The sequence below is a fragment of the Apteryx mantelli genome, chromosome 15 (assembly GCF_036417845.1).
Source record: "Apteryx mantelli isolate bAptMan1 chromosome 15, bAptMan1.hap1, whole genome shotgun sequence".
Lineage (NCBI taxonomy): Eukaryota > Metazoa > Chordata > Aves > Apterygiformes > Apterygidae > Apteryx > Apteryx mantelli.
In genome coordinates this window covers 23619827-23638539 of record NC_089992.1, presented here as the reverse complement: position 1 = coordinate 23638539, position 18713 = coordinate 23619827, and the positions used below count along the sequence as shown (strand labels likewise).

Sequence of the window (18713 nt, the reverse complement as noted above, 5' to 3'; positions counted from 1 at the left end):
CAGCTTTCTTCTCTTTTCTGCAAAGAAAGAAAGATGGAGGTGTAGAAAAATAATCAGGAATCTAAGTTGCAGGCATCTTTGTTTCAGTGGAGGGCAAAAAGTGAGGATGAGTGGGCTAAACTCTCCCTGGTCTCTGTCCCTGTGTAGAGCAGGGGGAAGGCTTGTTCCAGATGTGTTATCAGGCTCTAGAGTAGTAGCAGACAAATGAATAGTTGCACATGAATAGCACACATGAATAGTTGCACTTTATTTCAGGGCATCCCCCAGTAGCGGCAGGAATTAGTCTTTACAAACATTAGGTCACAAATGGAATATCAAGCAGTTACATAGTGCAGTGATCTTCACATGTTAGTGACCAGAGCAGCACTCATGGGCAGTTCCTATGATGGTGGTTAAGGTTGTGGTAGAAACTATCTATATCTCAAACATGGATAAAAAAAGTGTTGCATTCTTTAAATTAACTCTGGCAATAGGGGGGAAAGGGGGAGAAGACAGGCCAGACCCCTCTCTTGGTCTTGCAGAGCGCTCCCACCTGTATGAGATGCATTTTCCTGGGGGTCAGGCCTGTGTTTCCTTCCTCAAGTAAGCTTTTGTCTCAGAGGAAAAGTACAGTCAAGTGCCCACATCTACTCTCATCCTAGGAAAGTGAGCACAATGTGAAGCTTAGCTGTGCAGCCACAACCCAAAGCTCCCTGCTGCACAGGTAAGTATTAGGAAACACTTCCCTTACAAGAGAAGCTTACACACACACCCCTGCTGTGTAAAACTGCCCACTGTATTTTTGCTTAAACTTCTGGAACCATATTGCTGCATGGCTGGCAACACATGGAGTCTTAGTGCTTCCTGGAGCTGTGCAGCAGTGAGTATAGACGTGATCCCAGCTGCCATCCCTGCAAAAGTGTCTTCACCCGTTTCAGTGCCCTTCTGCAGCCACCGCAGCCAGTGGCATAGAAGCTGAAAAGGACCTTGTGATTAAGCCCTGAACACTTTACACTTTAACTTCCTAAGTGTACAATCTACAGTTTAATAGCCAAATCCAGAAAAGCCAAGAAATGCTTGCAGCCTGGTTCAAGGAAAGCAGGAAGTTTAAACAGCAGGTTCTCTTATCAAGTGGCTGGAGCAAGGAAGGTGAAAATAAGGGGACTAGAACTAACATCATTGCTACAAAACGACCAGTGGATGCTCTTCCACCTTGTTTAACCCAGCTGCTGCTCCTCTGCCCAGTTAAGATTAGGTCTAACTGAAACAGTTCAAGAAATAAAAGGCAGACAGAAGAAGCCTTGCATTTGTATTTTAAATTACCAACCCCATTGCTGTCCCTTACCAACAGGGGTTGAGTCAGAACCACAGCTTGTTCAATGTCATTACAGTTCAAGCTGAAACACGGTTCACCTGAGGAATAGGTGCTTGAGACTTTGCTCTGTCCTTCCTATGGAAGAGGAACACCAACTCGAGGGCAGAGCTACACCCAGTCAGCATACTGACACTTCACAAAAGTCAGCGAGAGGCTCAGTGTAAGCACTAAGGCCGTTCAGCATAAGCCAGTGGACATGGTTCAGTAGTCTAACCCTCAGCTGGGTAAGAAGCTCACAGAAACCAAGAGGGGCAGAGCCCTTCATCCTGCGGAGGTAGATATGGCGAGTTCGATGCAGTTTGGCAGGGGAAGTGCTGTAGCTGAGACCTTACACACCTGCACACTGCAGGGATTAGCCCAGTGCTCACAAGTCTCATGTTTGTAGTATGAAGCAGCTGGTTGCCGCGTTCTCAGAAGAAACAGTTCAGTGGTACTAGAGGGTAACATGGGGGTGGATCCTCCCTGATAACTCAGGGTTTTCAGGCAAATTAATTACTCAGTTGCTTCTTTTCAGCCAAGGAGGTCTCTTCCCTCCTCCTTTGATACACTTGGCCTTTGTTCTAAGCAGACGAAGGGTAGAGACAAGCGCGTGAGCTACAGCTCAGAATCATCACCCATAGCACAAATGGCTCAACAGTTTTGTTAAGGAGGACTCCTACCTGCTTATCGCCCTCACACGTACAGTTACAGAACAGCTAAAACAGTAGGTCCAATATTTCCGCACACACCAGCTGCCCCTACAACTTCAGCCTTGAAAGGAATCCAGTTCCCCCAGAGGAAAGGCACCATTTGAAGCTCAAATTCTCCACAGCTGCCCAGAACAGGGTCTACATTACATTTAGGTACCAGCAAAAGCTTTGGGGGCAGGGAAAAAAAAAAAAAAAAAAAAAAAAAAAAAGCAGAACTTCAAGCATTGCCTATGCTAACAGCATCAGGAGCAAGCAGGAAGGGAGTCAAGCACCTGGCTGCTAGAGCAGGGCCCTTGGCCTTGCATCTGCCTCATTTGAGGGGACCCACTCGTGCTCAGAGCCTCCTATGTCACCCCAGGTTCAGCATTTCCCCTGGGTTAGCTACAGCACACACAGCCTAATTCAGCACCTTCAGAGAGCAAGAGCGGATCCAGCACACCCAATTTCCAAAGCCAGCCAACAGTTTCTTAGCTTGTCTCTACTCTAGGCACCGGAGTAGGACTCCCCCTGGGCAGCACAAGGAATGCGGAAAAAGATCCCCCAAAACACTTTTAGTAACATATGGGAAGTCAGTGCAGCACAAGGCCGGTTAGCAAAGCAACACGGGGCAGATTCCCTGCCGTATTTCAGACGAGAACCTCCTGCCATACCGCTCCAGGGGGAGGGGAGCAGCCCCCACAGCAACGTCTTCTGATGGCAAAATATGACAGTGATCACTACAAACAGCAATGCCTGGAGCAGAAGGGACCAGATTTCAGTGGGCAAGGGCATGTGAGGACAACACTGCAAGCACCACTGCAGTCCAGCCTTGCCCAGTCTCCTAGCCTGTATTGCAGCCCTGCCTCCTTACGTGGGCACCAGGCCAGCGTGGACCCTCATCCTCGGCCTCCAGGCATGGAGGGATATAAAACTGTGTTCATTCTTCCCCTTTGCATATACATGAAAATGAATCCTAAAACATGAACAGTATCTATCTATCTGGGCCACCTTTCACTGCCTACACTAGAGGTGGGCAGCTGTCCTAGGCTCCCACTTCAAGCTCACTGTGATCCTTGGGTGCCAAGATTAAAGGCGAGAAGATTTTGTTTCTTTTCAGAAGTGCAATAGGTACCCAGCTACCGTTAATATCAATGGGAGCTGAGGGCCTAAGGCCTTCTTCAACCTGGTTCTCAGCACACGGGCACACGCAGACAGAGGCACACATGCTCTCCCTTCACGCAGGCTTTGTGCCTGAAGGGAATGAATGGATCTACTGGGACCTACTTCCCAATGGATCTTGGCACCTGCTTCCCAAGCCACGTCCGAGTGTGGGAGGAATACTGCAGTGCCCTAGTGCTTCCAGTAACTCACCCAAACACCACCCGCACCGTACACCAAGTAACAAAAAGTCAGAGTAACACGACCCTGCTCCAGCGTGCTTTCCCTGATTCATTCAATCACTGTGCCAGGAAGAGGGGGGGAAAAAAACAACAAAAAAAGCCAAACCTCCTCCGGCTGGAAGAGCTCCTTTCCAGGACACACCTTGCTCCCCCACACCAGGGGGTCGTTCATCAAGCACACAAAACAAAACCAAAAACAAGAGCCAGAGGACAAGCCAGCAAGGCCTAACTTAGGACACCAATGTTCCCAGAGCATGTGCTACTTGAGAACTTCTGGCTCTTGACACAAGCTTTCTAAAAAGGGAACTTTCTCCTTGAGGGGATGGAGGGTCCAAGAAGGAGAGTGAGCTACAGTTGCCTTCGTGAACATAAAACAGGGGAGAGGGAATCCAAAAGAACAACAGAACAAAACCAAACCCTCCCTCCCCGTAAGACTGCAACAAAAGGCATTTCTACGCAATCGAGGGGGGCTGCTCCCCCAAGGGCACCCTCGCTGGGTCTATCTGCCCAGAGGGACTGAAAAACATGTCTCAAGTCTCCAAACCATCTGTCACTTGTACCAGAACCTCCCCCCACACACCCCCTCATTAAACAGCCCCAGGCTGGGTCAGGGCAGCAACAGCTGCCTTCGCCAGGGACAGATACCCTCTTCCTGCACGTTCCTTCATGCATTGGCACAAGAGAATGAAAACAGCTTTGCAGGAACATTCGCTTCCTTCTTTTTTTGTTTCATTTTATGAATTTTTTTTTCCTTTTCTTTTTTTTTTTTTTTTAAATACACAATGCTTCTTCTTGAAGGAAACTCTCCAGAACTTCACATCCTTAAGGCGTCACGAGTTTACAAGTCAGGATCCACTGGACAGCTTATTCAACAGAATTCCTCCTTCTCTTCTCTCCCTTCAGAGCCGTATGGCGGGATGGGCTCTAAGTGGAGTGCAGGGGGATGACAAATTTGCAGCCGAAGGGCGAGTGGTAGTTTATTCCCACTTCCTGAAAGACCTTCTGGGGAATGCCAATGTCACAGAGGTACACGCGCCCTGCCCTCTCGCCCAGGGGCAGAGGCAGGCCCAAGGCCAGCGACCACTTGGCATCAATGCCCTGCTCCATTTCATTTATCGGAGGGTCTATGCTGAGGACGGGTGCCCGGTTCTGGTTTGCCCAGTCCACAGTTGCTTTGTACCAAGGCTGATCTCTCAAAAAGGCATTTTCATGACAATCCAGGCAGTTGATCACTAGATCGACAGGGGTATCTGGGAGATCTGAAAGAAAAACAGACATTGTGAGCATTCAGCACCAGAGTGAAACCGTCAACTAAGGCTCAGTCCCTTCTCTCCTTGCACAGCCAGAGATTTTCCTAGTCCTATTTTTGCCTCCAGCACCCACTGTCTCACTGTGTACAGTCTGGCCTTACATACTACTGTTGCTGTCCTTCTGCAGAAAACGCCGATGCCGGTATGTAACAGCTCTTTAACATGCTGGAGAACATCCACAGAGACTCAGATACTGGGACAAAAATCTCATCAAGCGGTCAGCAATTGGACAGTCCTGTCCTAGATGCCACCTGCTGAGCTGGCTTAGCAGCCTGGCAGCGATGAACAGCAGACAGAAGCAGGGAAGCTCACTCCCCAACAAAAACCAGAAAAGAAAAAAAAGGGACACTTTGCAATCTGTAAGCTGAAAAAAGGCACTTTGTTCCGGAGCATGTTGATCACCCGTGCTATGGAAGGGCAGCTGGTGTGCCGCAGCCCGTCTCGCTGATCTGCTGGTGCTCACCTGCTCTGCACCATGCCTGCTGCATTCCCCTCCGTCGCGTGCATCATGAAATCCTTGGCGCAAGGACGGCTATTTTATAATGGGCAAGTAGCACAGCCAGCACAACACAGCCCCCCCCATCCTGTCACAACAACAAAAATATTGTGCAGCGCCCTAATTCCCAGGTTTGTGTCTCCCAGAAAGTTTAAATGAATTCATTTTTGAAAATAATGCTGGTGAAAGGACAAATACAAGCCAGCTCCCTCACAAAAAGATGGGAGATTCAGTGCATACTGGGGAATTCAAGGTATCTGAATTCTGATAGCTACTGAGACTAGCGTAGCAAAGATTGCTTGGTGTGAAACACTAGTTTGATGCTCCTTTACTTCAAGTTGTGATATGCTGGACACAGAAGGCAACCATCCTAAGAGAACAGCTGGTCTGACTCAGGTCCGTATAGCAGTTCTTCAGTATTTATTTATCCTGGAAATGTCTTAGTAGCACAACTGCTCTGCTGTTGGAGCGCCCCATGTCCCTGCTGTACCACCAGCCTCAGACCAGCCATCAGCGGGCTCCCGGTGCTGCGTTGCCACTAGGTGGTGCCGCCCGACCGGGCGGGCACTGTGGAACTGAACTGCACAGGTCTCTGCACCCCGCAGAGGGGGCAGCGAGCGGATGTGCTCCTCGCTTACCTTTGACACTGGACACCTGCTGCCCTTGGGTCTTGCTGAAGAGATTCAGCTCGTTGGTGATGGATTCCAGCATCTTGACAAAGTTGGGCAGGAAAAGAATGACGTGGACATCGTGATTGGAGAGGTGCCGCCCGCAGCTGATTCCCTGGGCCCCCTTCACGTGGGGGCCGCAGAGCAGGGCTACCGTGGGCCGCTGATGCACGTTCTTCGGGTTCAGCCTGAATGGCAGAAACGCAGACAAAAGGGGCATGTTAATAAACCGAAGAACCTCTTACCTTCTTCCTGCAAGAGAAAAATCAGTAAAATGCAAATCGACTGGGGCTTTGCAAATCTTCCGTTGTCTCTGGAGAAAAAGGAACCACATCCTTTTGCGCCGCTAACATTAGATAAGCTGCCCAGCTTGCAGGTTCTCTTGAAAACCCCTTTACTTTTACAGTCAGCTTGTACGTCTCAAAGCAGGGGCGTTTTTACTGGGCATGCAGCAAGCCTGAATTCTGTGCAGTTTCACTTTTAGGAGGCTTTTTCCCCCCCCTCTGTCACTATGATTTTAGAAGGGCAACACTGAAAACTGCAGGAGTTTGATGCAGCACAGAATAAACAACAGCGAGTGCTCTGAACCCAGCGCAAGGGACAAATCAGCTCTGCTTGCAGCTTGATTCTGCCATCAAAAAAAACCCAACCAAACAAAAAAAACTAAACCTCATGGCACCAGGTTTTCACACAGGAACTGTCCTACCAACTATTTAAAGTACTATAACTAATTCCACATATCACAAGCTTCGGGTGCAAGAGCAAGACGGGATGGATTTGTCTTCCACCCTCCTGCCTAACAGGTCAAGAGCCAAGCTGCCAAAAGAAACACAACGCGTAGATAAGCTTCTGTTAGACACTAGGAATGCTACACATACACCCTTAAAAATATGGTGTGAGCTGCCCCATCAGTTGGGCCACAGTTGTTAAAAAATTCTTCTCCCTAAGTGCTACCAACTGCAAAATAAAAGTTGATTTATTTTGATTTAAATGACTTGCAAGCCATTAAGGGTGGCTTACACTAATATTTTCAGTTGACAGGGTCAGTGCAACATGGCACATTATTGCTTCCTGCTTTCAATCAAGGGATAAGATCCTGGATTGCAGGTAAAGCATTACTGCTAGAACAGATGGAGACTGGTAAGGCTTATCTTCCATTTAAAGAACAAATCATTTGGAGCATCTAACAACATAAGAATACATGTGCAATAGTCTGCCCACATCAAGTATGGTAAGTGCACGCAGAAAGCGGACCTCTTCAAAAGAGGCTGCACATCTACTCATGCAAACAGGAGTAAATGCACCCTAGCCTTCCATCAAATTGGGCCCGTCAAAGAGCAGAATATTCCCAATTTAGGCGAGGATGGCTAAAAGCTAATTTAACATTGCGGAGAGGTAAACAGTGCATTTGTTTTCACTAGCTGACTTTTGTTTTTATTGACATCATTAAACTGTAACATAAAAACAAAGGAAAGGTTTAGGGGTGGTTTGTTTGGGGGGGTTATTTTTTCATTACACAAGGATCAGCTCACAGAAATTCTGAAATGATTTTTTATCTGCCTTGAGTCTCATCTGCACAAAGCTAAGTTTCCCAGCAAGCGGAGAGACAAATCTCTTTTGTCTTTGACCCAAGAGACACTTGCACTTCTGGGATGCAGAAGCAAAGAAGCAGCCCTTAATAAGTCATCTAAGACAGTATGTTCACCAGCCCTTTCCAAAGAGCGGCTGAAGAAAAAAAATGCAGTGAGAATGTGGAAACCTGCCGTCAGGCTTCCTCCCACTTCAGGAGCCTGTGCCTCACACATTTTCACGATTATTTGGAAACAGGATGACACGAAGTAAAACACAAGGTCGGCAAGGCATCTGGATGAGCGTTTCTTTCAGAGGCGAGGAAGGAAGACAGATCACAGCCGTCTCCAATTGCAGGACCACTCAGGGACTAGTGTGGACCCCTCCTGCCATTTACACTACATTTACCTCCAAAGTAACCTCTCAACTTCTCTTCTACTTCTCCGCCACTTAGAGGAACAAGATAACAGAGGCGAGCTCTGCTTAGAGATTCAAGGGGGGCAAATTCAGAGCAGGGCCAAAGGAACAGCTTTACCTGTTGGGTCCCCCGAGGAGACTCAGTGCCATCTGACTAGCGCACACTCCCGTCATCTCCAGCCTCCGCTCCAGCGTCAGCCCGTGTTTCTCGGCAACTGAAAGCAGCTTTTTGTGAAGTTCGTACGACACGCTTGGAACGACCAGCCCAGAGTCTAGGATTCAAAGAGAGGGGAGGGAGGAAGACAAAGGGATATAATCAGAGATTTTCCCCAAATGCTACAGTCTGGTAAGATTATATATGACAGCCCTTGTAAATGACCACAGCGAAAGGGCTTAGCAGCCCTTACAAAGGGCCTGCCTAGTTTTGAAGACTGGGGCAGCAGCTGCACTCCCAATAAGCCGTATTCCCACTGAGAGACCATCACATGAATCCAAACTAATGCAAGAGAGGCAGTCAGCTTACTCTGTTCGCAACCACTGCAAGTATTACCCCAAGGGAGACAACAGCAGCTGCTTCATTGAAGCCTGGCTTGTCCCCAGGCATTTGAGAAGAGAGTCTGGAAATCTCTAATTGGGAAGAAACTTGCCTCGTTCAGCCAGGAAGCAATGGGGAGTCTGCCTAAAACGATCTTTTACATACAGTTATTCCTGCAAGCTCCGTAGCACTCCTACCAAATCCAGCTCAGCAGAGGCAGCAAGTTTGGGAAGAAGGGTTTCCCTCAACTCCTGTTCATGCCCTGTCTGTACTGCCCAGCTGGACCACGGCACCCTGTCCACAAGCGGCAGCTTCCAAACACAGCACAAGCAGCTGATGCTTCTGAAACTGCTCATTTGTGCAGCGTTGTGCTGGCTGCACTCTGAATGCATGAAGCACAGTGACAGCTAAACACAACCGCTGGGCTTGAAATAATACGTATTTCCATGCAAATTCACTGGGCAGCTGGAAGTTTTCGGAACACACAGACTGCATGTTTCCCTTGCAAAGAATAGCTCCTACAGAAGCCTTTTTGACTCACAGATTGAATATTAAGGTCACTCTTAATGGTCTCCAGGCCAAAAGTACTTTAACCTGGACCTCACACTTCAGCATGCTTAAGTGTTCCTCATCACAGCAAAAGTCACAAGAGAAGCTGTGAACCAGATATTCCCACCAAAAAAGCTTAGAGACTTTATGCTTACTGTCAGTGACAGGGACCAGATGTTTCTCTGGTCTCCCCCAACTCCAAACTTCCAGTTCCCTAATTCACACCTCACAATAAAACAAGATAGCCCGCAATGACTAGGTAGCTGTCCCCACCGCCAGAGCCGTGCCAGGTCAGAACGGCTGCTTTCAAACAAAAGTTGAATCACAATATATCGAAGCAGTGGGGGAACTCTGTAACTAAAAAAAATTAAGCGCATAGAAAAAGACAGGTTCTCAGATGCTCTTCACAGCCACTCTGTAAGCCAGGAAATGCTCCAGCACGTGGATCAGGGGAAAAACAAACAAGACTGGTTTTAAGTGCTGAGAACAGCATCCTTCCCTGCACTGGGCAGCAACACCATCATTCCTGCTCACTTCTATAGTGAAGCTGCACGGAATCAGCAGGTGAAAGAAAAACAAGCCTTAATAACTTCTCTGGCCTATTCTTCAAATGTTCCTTCTCCAAGCAGGCCAATCTGGCATCAGTTTCACAGAAACAGACCCTGCAGTAACATCTGTAGCTCTCCTGGAAATAAATACGAAGGATTCCTTGCCACAGCAAGGCAGCTTGCTCCAAGAGCCACAGCAATTGCTCAGTAGCGTGTTGCAACAGTGAAGGACCAGGAAACTGAGAACAGTTGCTTATTCACGGTGCTTGGAGAAAGAAGCAGGTCAGCAAGATCCAGAGACAGGTGAGAAAGCTACTAGGGCAGCCAGCAAGACATCCCTGAGCATCTTCAGCTGCAGAAATCAGTCTCTTTACTCCAGCTTTTCTCCAAAACAATTCTGATACCCAAACCTCTTCCTTGCCCTTCACTCTGTGCTTGAGAATTAGCACCGATGTGGAATCAGAAATACAAGTCATTCTTCCCCTCACACATGCTCCTGCAAGGCCTGGATATCCGTAGCTGTCTCCCATCTCCAGGTGGCACAGCTTCATTCTTTCCCCACAAAGGGATGGCCACAGCTTGAAGTGGAGCTGCTGGCAAGAAGAGTTCTTGGCTCCTTCTGTTCGGAGCGCTCACAAGCCCTGCTGAGCTGAACATGCAGTCCCAGAGGCATTTGGGAACAAACAACGAGCAGCGCCCGGCTGAGCAAAGGTTTCGGGAGTTTATGGGAGAACACAGTTAGCTCCTACTCTGCGGGACAGGCAGGTGAGGTGCACAGGAGACAGGCACCACGGGGGGAAGGCGTCAGGGCTCAGACTGACGTCTGCTACAGCTTAGGAATGACACCAAACGGCACGCCGATGCGTGACTCCAGAACATCAGCCCCGTACTTCCATCAGCATGCTCCGTTTCTGCAGCGTTAACAGCCAGCAGCCCAGACTCACGTTCACGCTTGCATCAGCTACTCCACCTCTGAACTCAGGGCAGACTTCATGCAGCAACACAGGTGCTCATCCCATCTGAGAGCAGACAAGAGGGCCTGAACTAACCGAGCTAATGGGAACATCACTCCGAACACACACAGCAAGAAGCCTGCTTGCCTGCGTCTACATGGAGTCAGTTCTACTGCAGATTTAACAGAAGCAAGTCTGGACGGGTCATGAGTTGATGTAAACAACTGTTCACCCTGCAGAAAGAGCAATAATGCAGTTCAGGGCACCAAAAATGCTAACGCAATCCTGGTTGTTTAAAGACGAGGAGGCAGAAAGTTATTTCGGTCTTTTTACAGACTTGGTCAGATCATTACTAGAAATTCTTTATAAGTCGTCTTGTTCACGTTTCAGAAGGAAAGCTGAAAGAGAGTCATGAAAATAATTAAGGCCTAGTGTAAACCCTCCGCTGTGGCATGAGTTCAAAAGGGGAATAGTCACAGCACATACATCCGCTGAGAGAGGAAACAGTTACTCACAGGCTCAGGCTCTCTTGCAGAAAAGCCTAACAAGAACCAGTTGCAACAAGTAAGTGTGATATTCAAATGAGAAAAGCAGCACGTATTTTAATTGAGAGGAATTATTTGTACTGCCATAGTTCCCCAGAGTGACAGTCACAAACCACTAAGTCGAGCTACTGCGGAAACAGTAGGGTTTGTACGTCTTGAGGTTTTCAGAACATGTGCCAGAGTCGAACCTGAGGTATTCGTGCAAGGCAATAGTAAAATGTTGTGGCACATTTTACAGAGCAGATCAGACCAGATGCTCCACTGAATCCTTCTGACCATCATCTCTGAACTTGCTGGTTCGTTCTCTGCAGACGTGGAGGAACCCAAAGCGTTCAGACACTTGACCTTGCATGTTAACAGCTGATTAAGCTACCTCTGCAAATAACCTTTTATTACATGCAGCACACATGCAAGCATGCACATTATCAAAGGCATTTAAGACTCCTGATAGCAGTCACTGAACATTTAGAGTCATAAGCCACTAATAATCCTAAGCCTGCCACACCAGTCACGCACCTGCCTTGTGTTCACACACCCTCTCAGCCTCCAGAGTCACGCAAGGCTCGGCTCCGGCTCATTCATATTTTTGCTACTTCATCAAGTGTGTTTTTCAAGCTTGAGGGAGGACTTGGAATGAATGACCCGGGGTCAGGATCTCACCAAACAGTTTGACAAAACACATCCTGCGCTAACCTGAAACATGGGACTCCCAAACCGTAGCTTTACTCAGTCTGAGCTGCAGGGCCATGATTTCCCTGTTTAAACTCTGCACAAATGCCTCAAACTCCTCCTTGGAGCTGCCAATCTATATTTTCTGTCTAACCTATTTAGCATGACTATTGCTAATGCCTTCTCTAATCACTGACATCTTTCCCTAAATCACTTCCCTCAGACCACGACTTTTAGAAAGCACGCATTTTACCAGATGAATTTTTACCAGCCAGATGAAACTCCCCATGCAAAGGGGGTTACTGAGAGGCAACAAAAGCATGCGATGAACTTGCATTTCATATGCAAAACAGCAGGCCCCAGCCAGCACTACACTTTGTCCTAATTGCTCCCTCTCAGAAGCAAGCTTAAATGCCGAGAGAACTTCCCCTCTCCGCACTCACGCAAGGTCCAACCAGTCAGACTGGCTTATCAAAACCAGGCTGAGGGAGTTAAATAAACTCTGGCAGAAAGCAATCAAGGAGGCGACCTGTAAGCGGGCAAACAATAACACCACTGCAACAAAACTGAACTCTTGCCAACTTTAATTATGTTTGGGTTGGACAGTGCATCTTTATTGTTTGGTAATGAAGGTAATAAAATAAATTAGCTACGGTCTTTTAATATTAAATAAATGCATTTTACAGCTGCCTGGAAAAAAAAAAGCAGATATAAACCAAACAATTCTGTGACACGCAGAGTATTGCTGAAATCTGATTAACCAAAAAGTATACTCAGTTTACGAAGCACACCCTGTCCTGGGCACGGCAACTGCGAACACGTTGCCCCCTCAAGACTGACTACGCCACGCTGCATGCAACCTGGCTCCCCAGGGCTGCAGAAAAGACCCCACACGCCAGCAAGAGGGCTGAGCTAACTCTCCAGAAGTTAACATGAGAGGAGAAGAGTTTTTTCCCCCCCAAAAGCCCAGAACAAGGTTGCTGTGAGAAATCCAAAGAGCCTCCCATGCTTTCGGTTGCTACTAGAATAGCTCAGTGCCCTCACGTTCAGCCCCATGCTCTCTCCTGAGGGACGCTCTCTAGCTGCTGAAAGGAAGATAAGCAAGCGGCTTATAGAATAGATGGGATGGAACAGGACATAGGATCTCCTGAAAGCTGTCCATAAAGATACTAATTCCTCCCCTTTAGCAATGAATAACAGCACCCTATTCATAGCTGCAACAGCTCACAGTCTTCCTAAGAAGCAGCTATAGGAAGCGGGTATAATCTTTGCCTGCTTTAAGCAGATCAGATGCTATCGGTTTGCTTGCTGTCTTTTGCTGCTTGCAAAGCTGGAGCCACCTGCCTGTGGACTCAGGAAAAAACGATTACTTGCCCCACACATTATTCCAAACGTGAATCATTTTCTTCACAACCTTAAAGGCTAGATTTTTTTTTTTAATTATAATTAATTAAGATAAATTGTGCAGGAGTTCGGGCTTAAGTTCCATCGTTAGCCTCTCCCAGCATTATACACCATTCACTCTGACCAAGCAAAAAACAGTCTGAAGGACAAAGAGTTTGCCCCATGACCACTTTGTTTTCTCCTGCTGTTAGATAGGGTGAACTTAATTCACACTCCACTCAAAAATTTCAGAATCACTTCACACATTCAATATACAGAATCACTGTAAGGCAGTCATCCATAGACTGAAGAGCTAAAAACTACAGAAAGTAAAAAAGTCAGTCAAGGACTTGGCACAAAAAGATACTAAAAACAAAAAGAGAGAGAGTTCCAGTTTAATCATCATGAAGCAGAACACATGATATGCATGTGCTCTGTGCTAACAGTGATTAAACAAAAGTTTAAGAGGACAGAAGAGAATGAACTGCAGTAGGAACCATTTGGACAGGCCGATACGCTTGAGATTGTATGAGCTGATGATGATGAGCTGAGATACTTCAGCCTACTGCAAATTTCTCTAAGCTCTAACATATCTGCAAAACATTTACTTTGAGGCTACTGCTAAAAGACCTGATCACAAAACACCATTATTTAAACGCAGATAGTTTCAATGTTGATAGCCAACAGAAGGAAGAGAGACAGACCTATGCCACAACACACTTCAGTTCTCTAGCTGGACAGCTCTGGAAGTAGAAAAAGACAGCACACACCTTGTAAAAAAGATAAACGATCAGCCTTCCCAGGGAGAGAGATTTTTGTTAAACACTTGCACTTTTCTTCTCAAGCATCGTGTAATGGGAAACAGAGACAGATCAACAGCCACCAGCCCAAATGAGTGAAGACTAATTATGTATTTGGGAGTAATTCAGATCTGGATTCCCAGAGATGAGTCAAGTCAGTCATGACCAAAGACATGATAAACTCTCTGTTGGCTCCAGGTTTTCACTTTTGTCTGGCAGAGATCCTCAGCTTTATTCTCTTTCTCTACTATAATTCTTTCCCTACAGCTCCAGGTCACGTATCAGACATGCTGCACCACTTTGTCTCTATTGCACTTACTCCCCCTTAACTCCATCCCAGTATAACTTCTAAAGTCAATTCAGCCGACCCGTTTTTGAGCAAATCCCAAAACATTCTGCATTTTGGGAATAGCTGTGTAGCTTTTAGTGCACTAGCGAAGTTTGAGTTGCACCAAACCAGTAACCCACGTTAGACCTTCTCTTGCCCATTCTTGAGGAGTTCTGCAGAAAGAACAGCATCTTTTCCCTACAAGGAAAGCAAGTAGCAGCAAGAAAAGCCAACTTCTTGCTTTATATTCAGACCACAGTTGACCATTTCTGGTCTCTCAGTCATTTATAGGACACACAAAGGTCTAAAGCAATAAAGGCAAACACACTGCCTGTTTGTTGTACCCAAAGGTGGCATCCAGTGAGAAAGGACCAAGCAGGCCATAACATTTCAGGGATTATTTCGTGCACAAAATATTGCAAACAAGCAGTAGCCAAAGAAAGTTCTTTGCAGTCTCCTTTCCAAAAAGTTCTTGTCTGCCGAGAAAAACTAGTTAAACTGCAAACCTTTGGAGAGGATAATCACATTCATCTCTAAGAGCAGGAAAGCACGACTACAGAGACACTCAAAGAAATATGAACACAAGACACTTTTATCCAACCTCAAGTGCTGAATTTGAACCAAAGGCTTCAAAAGACCTCTTGACTTACTGTTCCACTTCTTGTAAAACACACGCCAGTATACATACTTGATGGCCTGGCCCCATAAAATTACTTCAGTCCAGCAGGATGCTTTTCTAAGAGCTGTTTATCAAGCCTCGCATGCATCCTACATAAATCAACTTACTTCAGCAAGTAATAAAAATACAGACTAGAAGCCCTGCAAGATTAGTCTTTCAGAGAACCAGCATCGCCAGTTTGCTGGTTTTACCACTATTTGCACAATTCTGGTTACTTCCTACCTCAAAGGAACACAGCGTTTAAAAAAGAAAAAAAAAATCCCAAGGACTCACAGACCTTTTCCTCTCCCACAATGACGAGAGCTGGATATTAGCTCATGTCAATCACCAGCATCATTTTGTTCATGTTCTTGTTAGAGCAGACAGAATAATTACTGTATCAGTCAGAGCTCTTAAGACAGTCATCTTCAAGACAGGCCTAGGGAGAAGAATTATGAAGTACTTATTTCTTCTATAACTAGAAAGTGCTTTCTTCAAGTAGAGCTCCCCTTAGGAGGCCAGATACAATTCCCTAGAGAGAATTCAGAAGTAGAAAGAGAAATCCTGTCGTAGATACCCAAAATAATGGCCTTCAGGGCCACCAGCACTCTCAATTAGTCTTGGCAGACCAAGAGCACTGGATATACTTCCATCCTTCGCAGTGCTGACTGGCTACAAAAAGAGCTAAGCTGAATGCCAGAAGCAGCAGTCAAATTACGCCTGTTTACAAGAGCTTTTGCTAGATAGCCATTAGCATTTCCTAAGCAAAAGTAAACTTCCTCAGCTGACACAAAGGAAGTCACCCTCCGTGGGAAAAACATCTAGATACACACAGCAGTGGGACACTTCTATTATCATTCCCAGGACCGCAAACGTGCCCCGCTCAGCACAGGCGACAGGGAATTGTAGTTGTCAATACCCTGCCCATTGTGTAACACAACAGCTTTTCTTGCAAACAAATCCAGAATTCCATATGGGAGACTAATCACCAAACAGGAACTAATGAGCTAGAGAGACCCTGCAACTACAGAGAAGAACCATCTCCCACCCTCCCCGTACGGACCTGCCAAGAACAAAACAAGGAAAGAGCAGTCCTTTCACTGGTCTGCTCCTGCACGCTGTCAACAGGGAGCCAAGATTTTCCAGAGTAAAGGATGATCGAGTTTAGCAAACCTGATTTCATTTTCATCTCCTGAATTTACTTACTGATGCTTGCTAGTTATTGCATGACAGAATTTTCCTCCCAAGAACTGTGCTTCCTAGAATACCACATTAGCCACACTTTTCAAATTGGCAGCTAACAGTAGGTTAGCTTTTGTTTCAGACTAGACATCCATAGAGGCCCCTGTCTCCTCTCAAACAAGCCAGCTGGAAGATGAATTGACAAGTAGCAAATTAAAAAAAAAAACAAAAACAAAAAAAACCAGGAAGAAGTAGTTATTTACAGAGCGCACAGTCAGGCTGTGGAGCATCTTGCCACAGGACACTGTAGAGATAGTGAAAGCCTGAACAGGTTTAAGAGGCAACAGGTCAAATTAAGTGGAAGAAAATAAATCAAAAGTTATTAATACTAAACTATCACTTCTGCTTCAGGAAGTCTTAAAATTGCCACAGACAGAGTGCTCAGGGGAAAGTCTCACTCCATGGCTACTCTGTTCTTTTACTTTCCCCTCCGAGTCTGCTGCTGATGACTGGAAACACAATCCTGAGCTCTAGACAGAGTTTTGATAGGACCCAGTATGTTTTTAGCTCATTCCAGAGAAGAACTACTCAATAGGAAGATGGATGACACAAGCAGAAAATTAAATTAATCACTGTATAGTGGAACCATTAAGAATTTGACAATTTTTTTTTAAATTGAAAAGCAGCAAATCATTGCAAGTGAATAAGTTGCCTTCAATGGAGCGTTTCGCACCCCAGATGGAATTTCTGGGGAGAGAAAGAATGACAGATCAAGGACTCGATCACATCTTCGGTGAGCAGCTAGACCACCAGGATTTTAGTCATTTCGGTGCCTCTCCATCTTTTCCACAAAGAGATCTGAAATTGGATTTTATTCTCACAGGGAAAACAAATGTTCCTGGAACGTCAAAGTGCCTTTACTCCTAAGTTTTGCAAGTGCTAAAAAGCATGCAGATAGGACACCATAACTATGCTAAGATCACAAGGAATTTGTAGCTGAGTATAGCACAAAGTATATATGTGTGTGCGCGCACACGGGTGCACGTGTGTGTTAACATGCAATAAAACTTCCTAACAGCAAAATTCATTACCTTACAAAATTGGCTCTTGGTGAAAGTACCATTACTTGGTGTTTAAAAGAAGACAAAAAAGTACTAGTGAGCATGTAATAAGGAACAATCCTACTCCTGCCCCAGAGGCATGGATTAGATAGCCAACTATTTTCCGTATTTAGATATTTAGACTGCTGCCTCCCTGCAGTCAGACAGCTCACTGATCCATCACGCTACCTTCACCTCGGTGCACCAGCCTACCTAGCAGCAGGCAGGACCAGAAATAAGAATTGCAGGAGAACGTTTGCACAGCAGCTAGCGCCCAGGTCCTACGCTAGCTTCCCCTCATGATACACCTGATCAATACTTAAACTCCTGCCTGAAAGTTTCTTTCCTTTTATTATTAAGACAAATGTAAAGCAAAGGAGGGGCAGATCCAACTCGCTCTCCAAATACACTCTTTATGCACCAGTTAATATCGTGTTCATTCCTCTCTCTGGGGTTCTGGATCTTTCACACAGCAACAGAGAAGAGCAAATCAGAAATGGGAATGGGAGGAAATAAGAAGACATACATACATGGATGTTTAGAATTATGGATGGGAAGAATTAAGGGTTTTGTTTTACACCAATGACATTTAAAATTCTTTAAAAGCACACAGAAATACATAAGCACTACCAAAGCAGAATCAGACATCAGAAGCTCATGAATCTTCTGCCTCTTAAGAAAGCACGAATTATGACATGACCTGCTATGATGTACTAGAAGCCTGAAGAGCCAACAACTGAGGCCACATAGGTTCTTCATGCTACTGAAATCAAAGCAAGGATTCAAATGGCTCCCGCTCAGTTTCTATTCTTTTAATCCAACTTACAGTTTGGTTTCCTACTGCAAGAAAAACTTACCTTGCTGCCCCATCTAAATATTTTTGATCTCTAAAATATTGCAAGAAAGGCTGCACGTAGATACAAGGCACAGATCCAGCCTCACATAAATGAATGCCCTTGCTTGTACCACATTAAGCCGAGATGCTCACACCCTCCCCTTCCTTTGGGGAAAACCATCCAATATATGTGCCCAGAAAAGCTGTGGACATTGCATCCTTATCAGTAAGGGATGTGGCATACCGGTGCAGAATTCCTTGTTAGCGTTGTGGGGTACAACAATCCTCCTGTAGTCTATGGGCTCTGATTCCAAGATGTTCTCATCGTGCCGATAACGAGCTGGTTTTTCATTTGGGGTACCACGGGAACGAGTGCCACTTCTCCTCTCATAAGTTTCAATCTCTTCAAACACAGCTGCCTTGTCAAAAAGGGCCAGGTTCCCTTCAAAATCAAAATCCGTGTCTGGGATTTCATCAATGTCATCTCCAAAGCACTCATCATCTTTGCTCTTCATCTGCCCGTTTTTCAGGCCACTCTTCTTTGGAGTCACCTGGTTTGGATGACGGCTACTGGACGACCCTAAATGTAAATAAAGATACATTAAAAAATGTGTCATAAATGGAAAAAGCCACATTTGCTCACATGCTTCATTTGCGAAACTTTGTAAGAGAGGAGAGCTCATGTCTGGACACTGCTTACTTAAGGGATACTTGCTCCCCAAAGATATTGTAACCTCATCTTTGAC

The 18713-nt window shown here is 46.0% G+C and overlaps 1 protein-coding gene across 1 annotated transcript in view; it reads right to left on the bottom strand.

Annotated features, from left to right (window-relative positions):
• Positions 1-223: 223 nt before the first annotated feature.
• Positions 224-18713, bottom strand: part of EDC3 (enhancer of mRNA decapping 3) — a 30685-nt gene continuing 12195 nt past the window's right edge. Inside the window, exons 4-7 of the mRNA XM_067305240.1 lie at positions 18212-18547; positions 8001-8154; positions 5867-6084; positions 224-4681 (exon numbers count right to left, since the gene is read on the bottom strand). Of these exons, the coding sequence (XP_067161341.1) occupies positions 4347-4681; positions 5867-6084; positions 8001-8154; positions 18212-18547 (1043 nt within the window). The 3' untranslated portion in view covers positions 224-4346. The remainder of the gene's footprint in view (positions 4682-5866; positions 6085-8000; positions 8155-18211; positions 18548-18713) is intronic.